Source organism: Trachurus japonicus, chromosome 21 (genome assembly GCF_045865225.1).
Source record: "Trachurus japonicus isolate A0001 chromosome 21, Traja_1.0".
Lineage (NCBI taxonomy): Eukaryota > Metazoa > Chordata > Actinopteri > Carangiformes > Carangidae > Trachurus > Trachurus japonicus.
In genome coordinates, this window is record NC_140927.1 from 19,449,867 (window position 1) to 19,471,298 (window position 21,432).

At 40.6% G+C, this 21,432-nt stretch overlaps 2 protein-coding genes across 2 annotated transcripts; both read right to left on the minus strand.

Moving 5' to 3' along the window:
- Positions 1-2,807: 2,807 nt before the first annotated feature.
- Positions 2,808-8,260, minus strand: casq2 (calsequestrin 2). Its single transcript, XM_085764349.1, has 11 exons — positions 7,743-8,260; positions 5,959-6,043; positions 5,692-5,792; positions 5,471-5,582; positions 4,940-5,013; positions 4,732-4,862; positions 4,573-4,618; positions 4,438-4,492; positions 4,061-4,161; positions 3,344-3,418; positions 2,808-3,259 (listed from the first exon to the last, which is right to left on the minus strand). The coding sequence occupies exons 1-11, from the start codon at positions 7,977-7,979 to the stop codon at positions 2,954-2,956; spliced, it is 1,323 nt and encodes a 440-aa protein (XP_085620475.1). The 5' UTR covers positions 7,980-8,260; the 3' UTR covers positions 2,808-2,953.
- Positions 8,261-9,435: 1,175 nt separating this feature from the next.
- On the minus strand, positions 9,436-10,316 carry LOC146965106 (potassium voltage-gated channel subfamily E member 2-like). The gene is made up of 2 exons (XM_085765029.1): positions 10,293-10,316; positions 9,436-9,793 (listed from the first exon to the last, which is right to left on the minus strand). Exon 2 carries the CDS (start codon positions 9,791-9,793, stop codon positions 9,473-9,475), a length of 321 nt encoding a protein of 106 aa, XP_085621155.1. The 5' UTR covers positions 10,293-10,316; the 3' UTR covers positions 9,436-9,472.
- Positions 10,317-21,432: the final 11,116 nt, after the last annotated feature.

Below are 21,432 nucleotides of genomic sequence, written 5' to 3' on the forward strand. Positions count from 1 at the left end.
GAGGAGAGGGTGTTATTACAGCGCCTGCGTAGCATTAATCCCATCAGCCAAGTCAAACACACTGAGCAATGAGGTTCTCAGCTGCAGAAGACAATGCATCAAATATATGAATGAAAAGTTAAACCTAGATTTGAAGAGCTGTTCGAAAAAAATCAAACTTCCCCTCTGGAAGAAACACCCCTATCTAAAATTAATGAGCACTTAAATCCTGCTGGCAAGTGTTCAAACACGTGTTAGAAAATGAATAATTTAGTGTAAATTAGCTCAACCCTGTGTCAGTATTTAACTGCTGTCAGTATTCTGTCTGTGGAGACACAAAGTGTCACAGTACTGCCACCTATCTACCACCACTGGAACTGGAGTTGCCCTTTGCTGCGTCTGTTCATTTCTCTGAATATTTGATCTGTATTTTTTAAGATCTTCTGTATGTGGGGAGGCATGTGATGTCGTAAATTAATATTTACACAAGTGTTGCTGTGGTCACCGACGGTGTAGTTTTGCTTAGGACTGTTTAGGAGTGTCAATGGTTGTAAATACTTCTTGACTACACATGTGCCTCGGTTATACATATATTAGGATCTGCTCGGCGTACATGTGAAGTTTTCAAGTGTGTGTGTGTGTGTGAGAGAGAGAAAGAGAAAGAAGGGAATTTAATGAAAATAAAAAGTATGAAGATACAGTGTGTCCTGCAGCTGACAAGTCATGAGTCTTAAGTTATCCCTGTCGTCTTTTATACCACAGAAAATGTAAAGTCACAGCGGCTGTGTCAAAGTCACATTTGTAATAAAAAATAAATAAATATTTGTATTGACCTTTTAAATGTGTTATATCAATGTAATGTGATTGAAAGGCATGTCAGCCCAGTCTTCTATTAGCACAGTGAATGGTCAGTTTTAGTTAAAGTAGCACTTACAGCTTACACACTTAACAGAAGCTTCATGATGATAGCTATATGTAGTTTTGTAATTATAAAATAACAAAACATTTTTATTCTCATTCAAATTTTTATGGAGCTCATTAACCTCATAATTTTATTCAACAGGAAACAGATTTTTCTCACATGGTTTAACTATGTGCGAACCAAATAGAAGTAATTATGTTGCTGTGTAAGAAAGAGCAAACACCTAAGTGTAAATGCTACTGAGAGCAAAAAAAAGAAATTGGTATTGGTGGTCTAGTTGTGGTTAACACATATACTTCACATCAGTTGCACTTCATTTTAAATGAATTTTATCATTTATGCTGTTCCTTTATTTATGGCTCACATCCATACATTAGCTGCACCAGGGTTGTAGGCTAATATGTGGAGACGAAGAACCTCACACGCTCACATTCACACCTATAGGCACTTTAAAGTCACTAATTAACCTCCCTAATGTGCATGTCTTTGGACTGTGGAAATAAGCCAAACAACCAGGAGAGAGCCCACACAAGCACAGCGGGAACATGCAAACTCCACAGTGAAAGGCCTCAGGCCCACGGTCCAAACCCAGAACCTTCTTGCTGAGAAATGACACCAAAAATCACCTTTAAAAGTCAAATTCTCTCCAAAACTGGAGATAGGAATAAATGATTGGGCCTGTAGTGTAGGTTTGTATTGAAGCTTATTCTGCTGCTTTTAACTTCTGAGAATGAAATACTGTGTTACATTTTCAAGTCCTAACAAGGAGTTTGTTGTAGGTCTGTGTAAATGCACGTGACACCGTCTGCCCACAAATGGATCAGGAAACATCCCTCATGATAGCAAATTGTGTTTTCTTTGACTGTGCAGAGAGACGAGGAGCAAACAATGAGTCACAGCAAAGAAGAGAAAGAATCCAAGGGAAGTGCAAAGGCAGGAGGGGAAGTAAAACATGGAGAATTAGCATTGAAATGAGCTTTCCTGCTTCAATCCAATAGTGTGATGACAATATTATCTCCCTGTGCAGCTGCTGCCGTTAATTCAGGTGCGAAATAAACCTGATGGAGAACGACGAAGCAGTGAGAGATGAGAGGGGGAGATTAGAGATTCGCTATTGAAAATGAAGAGCGTGTCAGCATGTGGCTTTACAATGTTTTCACTGTAACACCCCAGGGTAGAAATGTACCTTTATAACGAACATTACAAGTCATGTTAACCTGAAAGGAGGATGGAGAAACACGCATTTACCACCCAAGTCTTGTTTATTGACGCTGAGTGTAATGGGCCACAGTTTATTTCACTGAATCAGTGATAACATTTCAATAATGCCGCTGAGTGGTGGGAGAACAACCAAGATCCTTTACCTCAGGAAAACTGCCCTGATGTTTCCAAAATAAAAGCCCCACATCCAGCATTTTGTATTAGTAAGAGTACAAAAGTGCGCTGGATTTTTCTCTTGTTTTTGCTCTTGAGACTGTGTTGTTTCATGTTCTTGTAGGCGGCCACGAGTCACAAATACTAGAAGTCACTGACACTGATTCAAGATCGTATTTTATTGAACATTTACATTTTGTTTAATGTAAAATCTCAATCTGAAAAGTAACCCATAAATAAAGGCAGAGAGGCAAAGTTGCAATATTTCCCTCTAAAATGTAGTGTATTCAAATACAAAAAAAAATTACCTTATGTAAAATAAAGTATTTGAGTTGATATATTAGGTTACTTTCCACCATGTGGTTGGTATTAAAGTTTGAGTCCACACTTGGAATCAAACTGTGTTCCTAAAGAAACAGTGGACACTGACAGTAGTTTATTATGAACAGTCATTTATAGTAGATGTATAAATGAATGTCACATAAAGTGAGGTGAGGTGAATGTCTGCCCCAGACATTTAAACACATACATATACTGTATATGTTTTATTTTGAAACTCAAACCTATTCCAGGTTTATTTACACTGTTAGGCACATAATTGGTTTTATTTCTTAGTCCATCTTCAACTCAGCATGAAGAATATAGACTGAGGAGTCATGATGTATATAATCTCATAAATTACTCGTCATCGTCATCGTCATCATCGTCGTCGTCGTCGTCATCATCGCTGTCATCATCCTCATCGTCATCACTGTTGTCATCGTCGTCGTCATCCCCATCGTTGTTATCATCACTGTCATCATCATCACTGTCGTCGTCATCATCGTCGTCATCATCGTCGTCGTCGTCGTCGTCGTCATCGTCGTCGTCGTCATCATCCTCGGTGTTGACCTTGCCAGACAGCACATCTTCAATCCAGTCCTCCAGCTCCTGAGCACTGGGCAGATCCTCCTCGTCCTCCATCTCCATCCACACGCTGTCGGCCTGCTCACAGACACACAGCGGTCACACCAACACATCAAAGCAGCACAAGATGTCCAGCAAGTTGTCAGCTAGTCACATACTTACATCTGTAACATTGATTACTCCAATCTGTGGTCTGAACAGGTCCACCTTGAAGGTCTTCTCCCAGTAGGGGATCAGCTGAAGGTGAAAAAAAATTGTACAGTTTACAATTAAAGCAGAAGTAAGTGATATTTTTGTGTTAATATAAGTCTTAAATAGTTATATCTTCCGACAGCAATCACTTACATAGAGTGTTTGGACCGAAACACGGGTCTGTCAGTCACTCTGCTCTGCTCTGAGCCCAGGAGAAAACTTTTCCTTTTCGTATCCTACAAGTTTTATCCAATGAGGAGAGAGAACGGCATGCAGGGCTGTGTGTGCAGCCAAGGGATGCGCCTGAATGTGGTGACGTAGGGACGAGGACTGTTATGGTGCGTTCAAGGCAACTCGTAACTCGTGTTTTTCCGACCTGTGAAGTCGTACCAGTTTGATCTGGTACGAGTTCACGGGTCAGAAGTTACGAGTGGCCGTTATAGTGACTTTCACAGGTAAAACAGGTCGGAAAAACACGAGTGGGTTGCCTGGAACGCTACAAAGTCGTAAGTCGTGACTTGAAGCTGTAATTTACGGTTTCAAAAGCCTGCCTGGAACGCAGCATTAGCCAAAACGACCGGGTCGCTTACTTCTGCTTTAATGCGGTGGGTTACAAACTTTGTTTTGACGTTTTACTGATTTCTTTCCTCTCTGTGCCTGTTTATGCCCAGAGGTGTCACAGCTCACCAGGGGGAAGTCATCGGGGTCAATCCAGATGATGCTGAGGTCAGGTATGTGAGTGTTGTCCCGGGCAACCTCCTTCAGGATCTCCAAGAACTCATAGCCATCTGGAAGAAACACAACATCATATATGAAATAGCTTTTGCCTAAGACAAAAATGGGATGGGACTATTTCTTGGCGACTAACAAAGTACCTACTTCCTAAGTTTAGCTTTTTCATTTTATTTTTATTGTCTTTTACTTATTATATTAGTTCTTGATATGTTTTATTGTTCATTTGTATTGTTTATTTCATCTTTAATCCGTGTGAAGTTTGACTGATTAAAAGTCAAGATACAACAGTCACCAGGGAATCAACTACATACAGTACAACAAACTCTTACCAGGATCCTCCTCCTCTGCAAAGGCCACAATGTGGATGCCTTCGATATCATCCTCCTGAGAAAATGAAGCAGAAACATAACTGTGAAGCTGCCGGTTGGAGTCAGGAGAAAACTAAAGTCAAAGTCATCACTCACCCAGGTCTCAAACATATCTTCTGCTCGCAGCTTTCTCAGAGTTGGTCTGATGAGAAGACACTTGTGTTTACAATAGATCCCAACCCCTTTTTTTGAACGTGAAACAGGAATTGGTAAATACACATTCGAGCAGTTAAGTCAGTGTTGCTCTTTGTTTACCGTCTGTGTTCAGTTATGAATTCCACCAGTTCCTCCTCGGAGTGCGGTTTGCCTGGGATGGTGACAGGCTCCTCCATGAAGGGTTCATAGAAATCCACCTCGTTCAGCTTCAGAGTCAGCTCCTTGGCCACCTGAAGCAGAGGAGGCAGCACACTCAGCAGCAGTAGTGTGTTTGTTGAAATATTTGTACGTCTTGTTTGTTACTTACAGATTTCTCAAACGTGGCAAAGAATTTGATGTAGGGCTGAAACTGCTCTGCCGCCTCTTTAAATGCCTCATAATCTGGGGATAAAAGAGAACATGATGGGGAAAACGAGTTGTGCAGCGTTGAGCTGCACAACTGGTTTTGTTTGAATTCGCCTATTTTTCTTGATCACACATCTGTTTGTGCTTTCTTTGGCCGTTGTATACATGACATTTGCACATCAGGGAGCGGAAATAGCTGAACTTTGACCTCCACTTAATGCTCCCACAGTTGGTCGGATGGAATAAAGCTGTGGCTCATCACCAGCAGTAAACTACTCTAGATGCTGTTGTCCCAGTGCATGTGAGAGAGGGGAAGTAGCAGCTGTGTGTGCAGCAGTGGTAAAAATGGATCTGTAAATCCATGGAGATGAGGGGGTTAAAATGCACTCATGGTATAATGAAGGGCATGAGCCACAGACTAGTCTAACAAGGTAGCGAGATGAAATTTCACATTCATATCATCTCTCGCCGACGGCCCCCCACACACACTCACGCTCGGAGTCTTCGCTCTTGAAGTAACCAATGAGGCGTATTTCTTCCTCCATCCTATCAAAGGCCCTCAGCTCCAGAGCATTTCCTATCACCTCCACCGGCTCCTCTAATAGCTGGAGACAGACAGAGAGAGGGGAGAGAGAGGTTCTGGGGTAAGCTCGCAGCTTTGGTGTTGATCAGACCTGGCAGCTGGGAATCTGCCCTCAAAATCAGCCGACTCACATCCAACAAAAACTCCACCAGGGTGTTCGCAGAGAGCAGGCCGTCAAACTCGATCACCCGGTCGTCCTTAAAAACATATACACTGCCTTCCTCTACCAAACCTGTGATTGAAGAAGATGTACAAACATAAGGATTATGTGCATTTAAAGTTAGTCAGCCCCAGACTAAATACATTTGATTAATGTCAAATCCTCCTTCAAGACATGTTAATCCCACTCCGCAAATAAATGAGGCTAAATTAAGTTTGTGCTGCATTTAAATACTCACCCAGTTTCTTTGCCACCTTTGCATCTTTGTGGGAGTCAACCATACCAAACCCAATTTCCTTTTCCTCCATAACCTGAGCTGCAAGCTAGAGCCAAAAGAAAGAAGAAAAAAGGTGATTTTGGGAGTAAATGTTGAGAACAGGACAGAACTGTGTGTATAACTGTGTTATTATGACAATGACGAATACAGTAAAGTAAGTAACACAAAAGATGTAAAGAAACAAGGCAAAGGGAAATCTTATTCATTTGGGGTTCAGGAAATTAAACTAAAAGGTTTAGTGAAGCTGCCTTTGTAAAAACATGGATGGGAGCTTGACTGTCTGCAGTGTTAGGTAAGGTCTTAGGGGAAAAGAAATCATTACCAAAGTTGGCAACATCTTGATCTGACAGAGGTGCCCAAGCCACCCAGGGGCCATAAAGAACAGTTACATAATCATCCAGACTGCCTTGTTCTAAATATAACCAAAGAGCACATATAATTATTCCAACTGTTGTTATGTGAAGTACAGTAGGTGAGCGATTTAAACTGGGACTCTGCTGCCACAAATGATTCTCACACAAGTGTGTTTATCTCATGATTAATGTCCTGTCTTCAGTGCACGAGCAGAGCTTTTCACCACTACCAGAGCTACTGTATATGGCAATGGTTTTATTATTATTCATTTCTCTGACTTAAGTTGTGTATATTATGTGCATGATCTGTTTTATTTGTCTTTTCTTTAATACATATTTTCCTAAAACCTAACTTCCTGTGTTTTCTTATCTTATCTTATCTTATCTTATCTTATCTTATCTTATCTTATCTTATCTTATCTTATCTTTACAAGTGGACTCAGGTTTTGCATGTGCATTGCATGTGCACACATGACTTTGCAAGTACTGTATCCTACCACATACTTCACTGATCTACAATGGGAGTGATACAGCACCTACAAATGTAGCATTAGCATTGAAGAAGAAAACAGTTAGCGTGCAAACATGGATGTAAACAATGCACAATCTATCTGACTGCAAGTTGAAGATAATTTGGACAAAGTAGCAAATATGTTGTATTTTTGCATCTACCCAGCAGCAGTCACGAAATGTCAAATAGTCTATTCTTTTTCCATGGTCACCGGCCATGTCTGACTCTATAGTAACATGGCCCACCTGTGCAGTGTAAAATAAGTAAAGCTAATATCAGGACTGCATGACTGGGCTCAGATTACCCCCAACAGATCAAAGAGCACCTCACCCTCGGTCATGTGTAACACGAGACAGGGCACACTTTTTCCTACTGTATGGGACTCACACAAAGAGATTTATTTAGTCTATCAATTACGTGTGTATCCCGCTGCTTAGCTGAGCTTGAATGCAAAACACCCTCAAGCGCTCTTATTTTGAGTTTGACAAGTCCACAAAAAGCCACGGTCGAGGAGAAGGCAGCTGTGCCCTTCACATGCTGTGTATGGCTAAAAAACATAAAACAAATGAGCTCTTGGCCTATTTCTGCCAAAACAGCAGAGCCACAGGGAGAACAACCCTCATGCATTTCTATGGGACTGGAGCACACATCGAATTAGGGCTGAAATAACCTTAAGTGACAGCACTGTATCTCACTGGACAACAGCATTCATGGAGTGCATGCACTTAGACACTGACCTTGAGGAAACCTCCGCCACCAAAACCAATTCTTTTGTATCCCTGCTCTTGTCACTCTCTCCTGATCCTTTAATCCCACCCTACACCTTTTCTCCACCTGCCCCCCCCTCACCTCATTTCCCTCTTCTTACAGTAATACTTTACCTCCAGCACCAGCTCAGTCATCTGGTGTTGCTTTTGTAGCTCCTTGCTGTCTGGTATGGGCTCGTGGTAAAACAGGCAGAGCATGCTGTACTTCTTCAAGGCTTTCTTGTAGTTCTTGTCATTGATGTCTAGGACCCGGTCTTTCCCATCATACTGTGGGAACTCCAGGCCCTTCTCGGCCGGGGCCACAGGCAAGAGACTCAGGCAAGGGAGTAGGAACAACCACAGGGACAGCATGGTCCACAGCTACCACCCACTCCAAACAGTCAGAGAATGGTTGAACTTAATATAAAACGTATAAAACAACCAAGAAAGGTCACCTAAGCCCTGTAAAAGAGGAGGGAAGGGTAGGAAATGCCTCAGAAAGTTTTATATGTAAAAAGTGGTCCTTGAGTGGCAGTTCTCGAGCATCCCAAGCTGTCCCCAGAAATCCAGTTTCTAAAGCATCTTCATGACCCAGCGGCTCCTTCACCCAGTGTGATCACTCCTTGACGCCCTCTCCCTGCAGACAAAAAGCCGAAAGAGAAGTGCTGTCGGTCCTGTGTGGTGCTGGAGGGGAGGTGGGGTTGGTGGGGGGGTGGATACCACACATAGCAGTGATCCTCTCTCCCCTGCCCGTGCAGGACAGGCCCATTTTTAGGAGACCAGTTGTTTGAAAGCTAAAAATAAAGTGGTGAGTGAGGAAAAGAGATAGTAGAGGACAACGGCGGGGTTGTTTAACAGTGTGTTACAGTGCTTTCCCCCCTGTGACGTCTCTCTGATGGAGTCGGTGGAGTGAGATGACAGAGATGCACCCCAAAGATTTGGGGGGCTGAAGTAATTTTCAGATGAGGACCAAAGATACAGTGTGGGTTGGTGCTAGAGAAGGAAAAGGAGATTTTTTTTAGCAACAGCCCAGGGGACAAATATGCCAACAGGTGTTCAAAGGGCAACTTAAATAGCCAGGTTATCATGGCTGTCACCCTGCAGATGTGATTCTATGCATTTAGGATCTGGAGTTTTTTTTTTTTAATACTCCTTATCTTTGACTGAGGTTTGAGTTGCTTGTTGAAAACCATTGTCAGAATTTGATCTGCCTCATTTGTCAGCAGCTTAACTAATTTTCCTCTTCAAACAAAACACTAAAACACTAAATTAAAGATCTTCGTCTTAAACTTCATGTTCAGTAATCCCATTCATTCTATGCTGGTGACAAATCCGCAGCAGCTGATCCCCTATTTTTACATCCCTCTGTAGTCTTCTTCATCTCTGCTCTTGTCTTCACCTACAATGGTTTCCTTGCTGCTTTTAATAGATTTCCTGCTGCCCTCTGCTGGTAAAAATGTATACGAGCTGCTCACTTGCAACAGCATGGGCCCTCAGTCTCTGTTCAGTCATCATCTGTTCAATGATTTGAGACATGGTGTATACTGCAGGCTACAGAAGATCACCTGCACTGGAGAAGCAGCGTGTGTTACCTCAACACTCAACACCAATGCTGAGACTGAGAAAGTATGAACACTTGGAATATGATGTGTGGTGTAAATGAGTTCATCTTACATGACTGTGAGGGGAAAATGCAGTAAATGTTAGGAGTAATTTTCTGTATAAGTGACAGTAATGGGTCAAAAATAGAGTAAAATAAGTTAAATCATCAATTAGATTTTATTTTTCTGATGCAATAGAGAAGACATACAGTATGTTGCCTGGATGATCTGCCATGAGCTCCTGAATGTGCACTATCAAGCTCCTTAGTTGATAATAACCCTGCCCTGCTGTGACTGAGCAGTCCAGTTCTCCTCGATGTATTGGTGGTAGGGGTCGTTAGAGTGCTCCCTCCTCTTGGATTTGACTGTGCTCACCAGCATGGCCACAACAATGAAGGCAAATAAGCCGATCATCACCACCAGATACCAGATGACATCCCTGAAGTTCTCCTCGGCCAGCGTCTTGTCTAAAGCGTTTTCTGCCGCTGTCATGTTACGCCTCCAGTTGTCAAGAAAGTGACCCAGAGCACTGGTCAGGGTCCCCTCCAGGTGAAGGGTCAGGTTGGACCAATCAGAGGTACTCATCTAGTTGGAGGGAAAACACAGGCTCACCTTCAAAAGTGAACTTAAACTTATCCAGATTCAGTTTCACAGCCACACAAGAGTAAAATATGAAAAGATTGAAGTTAAATTCTAAGATAAGTGGTTTTAAAGAAATAAGCCAAATTGCATAAATTGATATTTATTCTGTAGAGCCTGGAAACCTCTCTGCAGCATAATTAAAGAGTGGTGTTCCAATGTATTTATTTTTAAATCCCCTGCCAGGTCAAGCCAATGACGAAAGCACAGACAATTTTGGAGGGAATAAAATCACAAACACTAAATAATGGACTCCATGTTCACAGTAGGAAACTGACTAAGAAAATTGATTTCTAGGGCATATATACAGACAGAAAACTGCCCACACAGATTTTATAGTCATTAATTATCATTGGTGGTTTAGTCTGATTTGACCTCCCATTTACCTCCATTCAAGGAAGGTAAAATATGCAATTATCTATCATCTTTTCCATATTGCACCAACCTTCTGCCAGGTTTTAGAAGACCACACCATTAGGAGGTGAGCAGCCCATAGAGTGAAGACCAAAGACGTCTGGTGTAGTCACTTCACAGAAACACAGTCGACCATTGTTCATGTTTTGTTTACTTTTTTAATCTTTTCTGCCTTGGTTGGACAGTTGGTGCTGAGTGTGTGCGCATGTGTGAGGGAGAAAGATACTGCAGCATGACCTTCAAAATGTTAGGCGCACAAAATGTTGACTTCCTCCAGCTGATAAAGAAAAAAGGGAGTAGGCTACTGAAAGTTCTCACACACACAATCAAACAGGAACAAATTGCTCTCACTAGATGGCAGTATAATGCTGCACATTTTCAGGTGACACATCAAGTTGTATGTTTTCAGTGACTCCAAAAGTCTGAGGCCACTGAAACTGTCAGTGATTGCTTCATTATCAAGTTATCAAATTAACTTTCTTTGTTTTTCTTCTAGTTCTATGAAGAAAACAAATGTGTACTATTTGGTACTGTGAGAAATTGAAATTGGGTCTTCATTATCACTTTCAGCGGCATGGAGTCCTCAGTGATCCATTGTCTTGCTGAAAGACACTTCGGTGTGACGTCTGGATACTGTGTTTGAGGAGGCGGCATTTCTCCCCCACAGAGCCGACGCTGCTGGAGTGCATGACTCCCACCATCAAGATTATGTTTGACTATGCAGTGCCAGCGGGTGGACGCTGTGCTGACTTTTTTTTTCCTCTGTAAAGTGAAACAAGAGAAAAATGGAACAGTAAGTACAAAGAGCACAAACACAAAGTAGAAAGAGCTAGAAATAAAGACAGAGAGAGAATGAAAAGAGCTATAGGCCTACGATTCTGCAGGGACAGATGACAGAAGTAGAAAAGAGGGTTACAATAACACCATGATTCTAATCTCACAAGTTCCCTGGAATATCTTTTGCATTATGTATACTGTACGTATATATAGACTGAGTCTAAAAGCCTAAGATTACCTTCTGATTTGGACCCGTATTGTAAAATAAAGAAGGGAAATTCATCTGCATTGCAAATACAACCATCAAACTGGTGTCATGCAAATGGAATTTGCATGTGCAAATATTGTGAAGAAAGACTTTGTATAGATAATCTAAGGTAACAGGAATGACCCTTTTGTTTTTGTTTGACTTGGTCTGTGGACAGTATTCAGCATCTGCACATCTCAATAATATGACATCTCAGTGATCTGATGTTTCTTAAAAACACCAGGACTTTCTCTGCTGGTCCAGTGTAATGAAAGCACGTTACGACACAATGTGTGTTGAAATGAACTGACAGTGGGGGACCAGAACATCTGATGCTTTTCACAATAAAGAGCAGAATATTGCATCAATCTGAAACATGGCTTTGCAACACTTACCACATTATTAATTAGGGTAGAAAAATACAGCAAGGGAGAGTAGGTAACACTTTTGTTATGTGACAACAGAAAGAAATAAAATGGCAAAGTGTAAACGTGTAGCCTTCATATCAGCAAAATGTACATTAAGAATCAAATGCCCCTTGTCAATGTTTTATGATTAAAAATGATTTAAAAGTTTTGGTTGACATGCCTGACCTTTGCCTCATGCTATTCCCTCACTTTCTTTCCCTGCATGTTCTGCCTGTCTTCATTATCTCTAATAAACTCAGTAGTTTTAATAAATTGTATTATTAATTGATCTTGTTTCATTGAAGTTAAATCGAGTACTAGAAGGATTTTCTCTGTCACTGAACATGGTTTCTTGCCAGGTGTTGGTGGTGGTTCTTTGCCAAGAGGTTTTCCCAGTGACTGGCTGTTGGGCAGTGACAAATGGCCTGGCCAGCTGTATAGCATGCTAACTTCACTACAAGAAAAGAAGTGCTAGAAACAGAAGCAACAGCCAGTAAGCCAATTATTTCCCACCGCTGGGTTGGCAACTTAGGTGTTGAAGTTTGATTCTAAAATTTGCAGCATTTCTTAGACTAGCAAGTAAACAAGTCATCGTGCTTTTCCCAGGTAGTAGAAATGGCAGTCAGTAGAACAACCGGCCCAAAAATAGAGCTCAGTTGTCAGAACCCACTGAGACTGACTTTATGGATTTTGTATGACACACCAAAGTGGCGGCCAGACAGACTGTGGGACTTCAGAGGGTTGAACACCAAATTCAGTAAATATAAATGTAATTTATTTCTGAAATATTTCCACATAATGTATTCTATTTAAATGATTCATATATTACACAAGTAAGGACGGATGTGGATGTAAACCAGTTCTGTTCTCACAGTATGGTACAGTCCACCACTAGAGGGCAGTAAAGTCAAAAGAGGATTCATACGTTATTTATTTCGTTTGATTATTTTTAACCCTTAGAACAGAATTTGATAAGTTAACATTCATTTGTTTGCTCATGATTTGTTCTCCTTGTATATTGCTTTACAGTATTTTCTCCAGTCTTTAATTTTAAGTTTCTTTTATTACCTTCAAAGTAATCGGGAGAATATGGCAGTGACAGTAGGCTATGATTTAAAGATTTTTTTTAAAGAACTAACTCAATCTATTGTATTTCATAAAGTCATTTATACACTACCTGTCAAACGTTTGGGCACACCTCTTTTTCTTTATTTTTATTACTTTCTACTTTGTAGATTCATCCTGACATCAAAACTATGAAGGAGCACATAAGGACTTAAGCAGGAAACAAAAATGTGTTCAACAAAGCAGAATGTGTTTGTTCTTTTAGATTTTTTGAAGTAGCCACCTTTTGCTGTGATGACAGCGTCTCTTGATTCTGTCATTCTGTCAACACCTGGCACGGTTTTCCAACCATCTTGAAAGAGTTCCCAGAGATGCTGAGCACTTGTTGGCTGTTTTGCCTTCACTCTGCAGTCCAACTCATCCCAAACCATCTCAGATGGGTTTAGGTCAGGCAAAAGATAACGTTTTTGCTTTAATTAACACTTTTGTGTTTACAACATAATTCCATAATGTGTTCCTTCATAGTTTTGATGTCTTGAATCTACAATGTAGAAAGTAATGACAATAAAGAAAGACCATTGAGTGAGAAGTTGTGTCCAACCTTTTATCTGGTAGTGGACATGTTAACAGAGGATGCTGCCTGGTTGCTTCTCTTCTATGATTTGGAAATGTTTGTTATTTGGTAGCTCGGTATAGTTGAGGGTGTGTGGCATTGCTGGTATGAATGTAGATCTGGGCACCACTTGTGAAAATGTTGTCCCCTATAATTCCTAATAGCTGGCCTGTAGTCAGTCACAAACAGCTGTCAATGAGCGACTTATTAGGCATATTGCAAACAGCTGATAACGATCAACCACTAAAAGTACAACTTTAATGTTCTGCCAAAACTAACGTGATGCTTCATATGATGCAAACAGCTTCCCTGGGGTGTAAACAAGCTAAGGACAGCAAAGCACTGACTGAAATAACCAGAGGCCATCTGACTTCATCATAAGCCTGTCTGGACCAAGCGTCAACTTGGCCTCTAGTGTCAGAGATCAACCACAACAGCAACAGAAACCCCAAGGCAGAGCTGACATATGCAAAAGAGAGGACAGTGCCACAGGAACAAGTGAACCATAAATGTAATGTTACGTAAAGTTTGAAGTGCTAATTCATGCACACACACACACACAGACACACTGTGCCTACTTACATGCACACATATTGTTCTTTCTGAGCATATAGCATGTGTTCACAGCACACTGAGGTCATGCCATGAATTAAATGAAAATAAAGTCATGTTCTTTGAGTGACAGGAGTCATTTTGCATGATTATGGATAAACACACATCAAAGACACGCCGGTTGGGTTAAGTCACAGCCAGAATTACCTGTTCATCGAACACAGTTTTCAATACAATAAGTCTGTCATGTACTAACTCGTAGCATTGTCTGTAAATCTGCTTGCATACCTTGGCCTTGGATGACAGTGCAGTACTTTTCCACACATAACCCTCTTACTACTTCCTCTTGTAAAGATGATAATCACTCATGTTATCTAACTAAAGTTTTGATCTAGTCTGACATTAAATTATACAAACAATGACAGCAATAAATGCAGACCAGTAATTTAAGGCAAAAAAAAAGGCTATACAAAACTACCTAACTGCGCCGCACCCCATGAATGCAAATTTTGCCCGGTCTCCTTCTTATTGTTGAATCATGAACACTGACCTTAACTGAGCCAAGTTCTTTAGAAGTTGTTCTCTGTTCTTTTGTGACCTCTAGGGTGAGTTGTTGCTTTGCTCTTGGAGTATTTTGGTAGAACAGCCATCTTGGGAAGGTTTTCACCATTGTTCAAAGCTTTCTCCATTTGTGGATAATGGCCCTCACCGTGGATCGCAGTGATCAGGCCTGGTGTGGATAGTGAAATTGAACTCAGCTTTCCAAAAAATGTGGTTTATCACATTAGCCATGATTTAACAAGGGGGACAATTACTTTTTCACACAAGGCCAGGTAGCTTTGGATAGTTTTTTTTTTTTTTTTGCCTAAATAGATGAAATCATCATATTTGTCTGATATAAAAGATTGTTTGATGATCTTAAACATTTCAGTGCAACACATATGCAAAAAAGTAAGTAATCAAGAAGGGGGCAAATACTTTTTCACAGCACTGTAGCTAACGTGTTAGCTAACTAATGTTCAGCATAGTTTCCATGCGTCGCCTCTAAAGATTTCTCTGCCAATGTTAGAGATCAAAACATGAATTGGCAAGTGTTAGGTGTGCCTGAATGAGAAAATGTTGTGCTTGTTTTCTAAACTACATTTGCTTCAAACACTGTAATTCAAACTTCAGTAACAGCTGCAAAGACAGGTCACACTGGCCAAGCCACAACTCAATAGCTGTCAAACTGTCAAAGCTGCGTAAATGGGAACACCCAGCGTCAGTATGAAGCTAAGGCAACTTAATTGTTATTATTGTCGACTTGTTTAAATTCACATTACTTATCTGTTTAACCAGTTATGCAAAATGGTGTGAAATTTAGGAGTTTAAAGTCAAAGCTTGACGTTTAACCTTAGACGACCAAATTTGCCCACAACTCTGAGTGAATGTTTGTTGTCTGAAGACATTCCCTTGAGGAGTTCTTGAGATATTGCATCCACAAGCCCGAAAATCAGGTAAAGACCGTTGACCTTTCAGTATGACTCACTGGGACATTTGGTGGCCTGACAACATAACCAGCAAATGGAAGAAGGTGGTGGATCAATCAGAACCGAATTCAGGAACCAGGGGGCGTGCGTTACAGTCATGTCATCTCCACGAAATCGGCCAGTGTACTGTCAATTTCTGCTGCTTTGTCGAAAATTGCTACTGCCGCATAGATAGGTCTATCTATCGATTCAAGCTACCCTATCAAAAAATACTTATGGTTTTCTGTGTATCAAATACAGGCATAAAGTATGTGTTTATTCTCTCACATGTCTAATGTACAAAAAGTGTAATGAAATTTATATCAGGGGTAGCATATAACATCCTATCAAATAATGCTCCCCCTACACTGTAAGACCACGTCACTGCCACTGTCGGTCAGATGAATGGCAGCATGTTTGTGTTAAGTCTTAAATAGTTATATCTTCCGACGGCAATCACTTAAAGTGTTTGGTCCGAAACACAGGTCCGTCAGTCACTCTGCTCTGCTGTAAGCCGAGGAGAAAACTTTCCTTGTATCCTACAACCTTTATCCAATGAGGAGAGAGAACGGCATAAAGGGGCGGTCCTCTCAGGTGTGCAGCCAAGGGATGCGCGTGAATGTGGTGACGTAGGGACGAGGGCGGGGACTGCTAACTCCGCACGATCTGATATCACCAAGTAATCAACAGCCCAAGACTAACTCTAATCCTAAACCTAACCGGTTGGTTATAACAGCGGTCCTGGGCTGTTATAACCAACCGGTTGGTGATATCCGATCATGCGCTAACTCCATCGGCTGACAGAAAGTTAGCCAAAACGACCGGATCGCTTGCTTTAAATATCAGAATTGTGTTAGGCTATATGCTGCCATTCACCCTACAGTGTCAGTGAGGCGATAGTCTTCTTAGGCTACATATGCGTAGCAGGTGCATTGATGGACTATCAAAATACGCTACCCCTGAAATAAATTCCATTACAGTTTTTAGACACGTGAGAGAAGAAAACACTTTAATATGCCTTTAATTGATATAGAGGTAGAAATTTCTTCCTCTGTATCAAGCCTAGGCTATTTTTTGATCGGTTGTAGCGGTAGCAATTTTCGACAAAGCAGCAGAAATTGACAGGACACTGCAACACAGGGTTTAAAAAAATATCGCGGTAATGAGACTTGGACAATCGGATCTGCGCATGCGCAAAACCACAACAGTTCTTCACAAGTAGCAGAAATCGACGGAACACCGGATGTCAGGCGAAGGAAAGGTGGAGGGGGTATGCAGCTAAATGCTACCAAGTAAGCGATATAACATTGTGGGACTAGCTCAGTGAAAACCACAAGCTAAAATACACATGCGGTTATTTGTGTAAAAACCGTTCATACACCGTTGTGACGTTGGTCACTCTCAAGCCTTCTCTGTTTACTGACCTGACTGTTCATGGTCGAGGTGTAGGCTAACTGACCTTTGTTGTCTGTCTTTGCTAGTTGCTGTTGTCCATTTCAGTTCAGCATTTTGACACTGCAGCTGTGGTCGTTGTTCCTTGTTAGTAGTATAACGTCTCTCTGCTTTCTCAACTTATCAGCTGCAGAGTGTGCAGCTTGCTTCCTGTTTACAGCGCCTCGCGCATGCCTGGTTTACGTGATTGGTAATTGGATGCATGCGTGCGCAGTTTTGTCGCAGATCGATTTTGTTGCGTTTAAAAATTTAAATGTAACATGTGGGTGTAGCTTCAGTTATAAAAACCTCTACAAGAGCTTTACAAGCATTGTTTGTGAGTTTAAAATTTTAGCAGGGAACTATTTCTCATTTGAGCTTGCAACAATTTTGAGAACTCGGCTGAGATGCAGATGCTTATAGGCTATATTGATATCTGAGGGCAGAATTATTTTGTCTACACACATTACAACTTGCAAGAATGATAATTGTGGATAAGGTTAGCTTCCTCACATGAAAAGTAACCTGGTATTTTTTCTGCATCATATCAATAACTTCCTGTTACCATATCAGCAAGCTCTGTATCAGCAGTTTAGCTACACTTGACACTAAAGCTGCCATGCTATTGATTTGTCACTGATCAAGAATGTTGTTGTCAATGGTCAGTTTGACCCTGAATAACAGGAAAAGGCCTCACTGGTGTCTGCCTCATTGATTCTCATTCATCATGTCGGCGCCCTAGACACTATTCTCCCTGCTGTTATTACTAAAGGAGGTAAATATTTCTTTTTGCCATTGAAGCCCCATTCAATGGATTAATGCCAGAATACCTGGCATGCCGCCATAGTTTAGTCGGGGCTGTGAATGGGGAATGACAGGAATGCATTCACTATGTGTTTGCTGTATATTTGAAAGGTCACATCACATTCCCTACTTGGCTGCTTGCCCCCCCAATAAGAATGAATAACAGTGATGTTTTTAAAGTTTGAGAATGGATGAACATCCAATGGCTGACCTTAGAAAATCCCCAAAGGTCATCAGCAAATCATCTGATTGAAAAACAAGCTTTCTGTTTTTGTTATAGCACACTTACAACAGAAACAGCAAGCACATCAGAAATCAAATGCATCACTTTCGTTACAGTTGTAACATGGTCTGAGTAACCACGTTCTAAATTTATTTCAATGATACCTTGAGTAAATTCATATACAAACCAAATATACTCATACATATGCACCTCTTTCAATATTCACTTACTGCTTTAAACTCCAATCCAAGGTGCTTTGGGGATGGACATTTTTCTTTTTCATTCTTCTTTCTTTTACAGGTGAGAGATTGAGCGCCATCTGCGAGGGAATGACAAGCTAGCAGGTCATGCAGGATATGGTCATGGTTTCAGACAAAGACTCCCCCAGGTAAGCTAATCATTGACTGTGGTTAAAATCATATCTGACCACTGTACTGATCCAAACTTCATTCCAGCTTTTGAAAGCCACTCCATTGTTGCCTGTTGTTTTGCTTCTATTTCTATAATTTTTTTTATGTTAGCATGGTAATCAGTTCTGCGCAAAGGGTGAATTCCAACCTCTTGTCGAGAAACAAAGTACCATGTACTCCAAGTACAGTATATTTTAATAACCATCTAGACTGAATCTGAGTTGAGTTTGCTGTTCTCAGTCAACAGCATGTCGGAACGCACTACCTCAGGGGATCTGCTCAGGGCAGCAATGGACTTGAATGAATGGAATGTGTGTTTTGATTCCCTCCCAAAATACTGTACAGTATTTCTTCCTTGTAGGATCCCAAACAGTGATGACATGAAGCCAAAAGAGAGGCAGAGGGTTGAGGCAACACAACTGACTTGCTGACTGACTGACTCTGCCAACAGGATGTTAAGTGAGGACTAACAAGTATGTTTATTTTACGATGTTTGATCTGGGAAGGTCCGTCTTGGTATGCTTTTAGGCAAAGTATCTCCAAGTTTAACTGAGTCCGATGTGTGTGTTGTTTTTGCTAGAGAAGGCTGGATATGCTCTATATATATATATTTTTTTTTTTAAGTGTTTTATTTCACACCAGTACACAGTAACCAGACAGAACAAACTCACACATCAACATACCAAGACAGCAACAACACAAAAAACAACAACACCTGGCCTGAAAGAGGGATGGACGAAGCATAGCTTTTAGATTGCCACCCCCATCTTGTAGTATTTACAGCTGTGGATACAACTTATTAAGCATTACATATCAAGGTTGCCTTTACAAGCCTGCATAAACATAAATAACAATTCAATATAACATACATATTATTTATAAAACTACATTTTAAATGTACTGTATGCTACACATAATACTGACAGATCACAATGCATGTTGCCTAATTCGTTACAGCAGATAATATCATCATTCCAATGCTGTGAAGCCTTTTACACTATTTGTTTCAGACTATTGTTCATGTTTTCAGTGTCCAAAATAGACAATGAACAAAGCATGGCCTGGATGCCAGTACTTTTCCACAAGGACAATATCATTAGTTGCCTCTTGGGAAAAAGGGAGGGTATGAGTTGACTGGGGGTTGGTGGAGGAGTCAGCAAAATGTGTAAGAGAACTGTAATAACATATGACAAAGAAAATTCCCAACAAATCTGAATTACAGCATGATTACATTTAAAATGTGTCCTTATAGTACAAATGTAAAATAGTACAATAGACAGATGAAATCCTGGCCTGAAGTTTTAATACAATACAAGGAAATGTATGCACAGACAGTGTATCCATTATATGAGTGATATGACATGACACTTGTTCATTCACTACAATTCAAATAAACAGTGGTACATCCATATTATTTGCTTAAGTAGAACTACTCACTTTATAAGATATTCTATAACAAGACCTGCATTAAAATCTTATTGAAATTTTGTTCAGATATGCATGGTTGCCAGAGGATGAACCTCTCTGATTCTGAAGATCTCCTGTCTTTCCTGTTGTGCCACATGAAGGGTTACACTTTTGGCTTTCATACCATTTTTCAACCAAAATTGTCCTGTGAAGTATGTTTTTGTATGCAGGTGAACCTGCTAATGAAGGTCAGTTGGCCCCTTTCCAATGCCAGTAGTTTGACCCTCTGTTCGGACTGAGGTCACATACGACTGCATGGACTGATATCATCACGAACAGATCTGTCGTGTCATGTGAGACACTTCAATCAGCGTTTGTGTGTTTTTCAAACTTACTATGGGGCTGCAGTTTACTATTTCATCCTGAAACCCAATATCTTTGGTGTAACAGCACCATGCTGGGCAGGCGACAGGTGCATAGTATCTGCATGCTCTGAAATACATTACAGAACAATGTGTCTAATGTAGAGCCACTTGACTCAGATGTGAATACCATACAAAGCTGTTTTTATTAGAGACAGAAGTCTGATAGGCCTATTAGTCTGTTCCCTTCAAAATCAAATTGGATCCCTTTGGCCATCCATTAAGATTTTCTCAACCACAGCAAATAAATGCAGTGATACCACAGTAGCAGGCTCTCAGGTGGCATCATGAGATTTTCCATTTAGCAAAACACCTATAAAGTTACTTGTTTACACATATCAAGACACCTGCTAAAAATCTGACAGTAAATGCATGTCATTTTCTCAGTTTATTCCCAACTGCTACCCATTCACTCCCCTTGGGAGTGTGCATGAACCTGTTGCTATGCAGAGTCAGAGTACATTACTGATATGGGCCACTGTTTATCTGATTAGAAATCATTGACACCCTCTGACTAAAGGAGATTAATTAAACTGTGTCGATTGTGTCACTCTTGAAAACAGTGTATTAGTCGACACATTATCTAACATATTAAAAATATGACATTGCTTATTGTTTGCCTTTGGAATCTGTGTCCTGAGTAATAGTTGAAGATGTTTCAAATGTATTTATATGTGGTTACTTTTAATTTGTAGCCACTGATCCTGGCCTCTTGATTGGTTGAATGTTACGTTAAGATGCCTGGAGTCACCCAATCCTCTTCTGGCTATGAGCAGATTAATAATAAGGCCTTACTGCAGTTTATGTAATCCTGGTCAGCAATAACAGAAAGCCACAAAATCACACGGAGTAATTTTCTTATTATGCGAACCCCAGTTTGTTTTCAGTAAACAACATCTTAATCATAAGGGTTGCGAAATATCACTGAACAGTGTAGTTATTCAGATCTTGTGAAGTGAGTTTCAAAGACCACATGACCACAACAGATAAATACACCAGGTTATAGTGCACCTCTAATCTGGTCAAATGAAAACCGTTCAGCTACCTCCTTAAAATAGATGCCACCGCCTCAACTGATAATCATGATCATTGCAATTCAACACATTGGCAAATCACATTTAAATGACACATACTGTAATCTTGTGCAAAACAGATTTTATGCTAACCAGTTTGCTTCTCAAGTTTTTTTTTCCCTCTGTCACAACATAAAGGATGAGTACACATGTCATTTTTGTTTCCATGGAAACTTTATTTTCTGTCTCTAAAATAAAATCCATAAAAATAACAATGTATATTCTCCCAGAA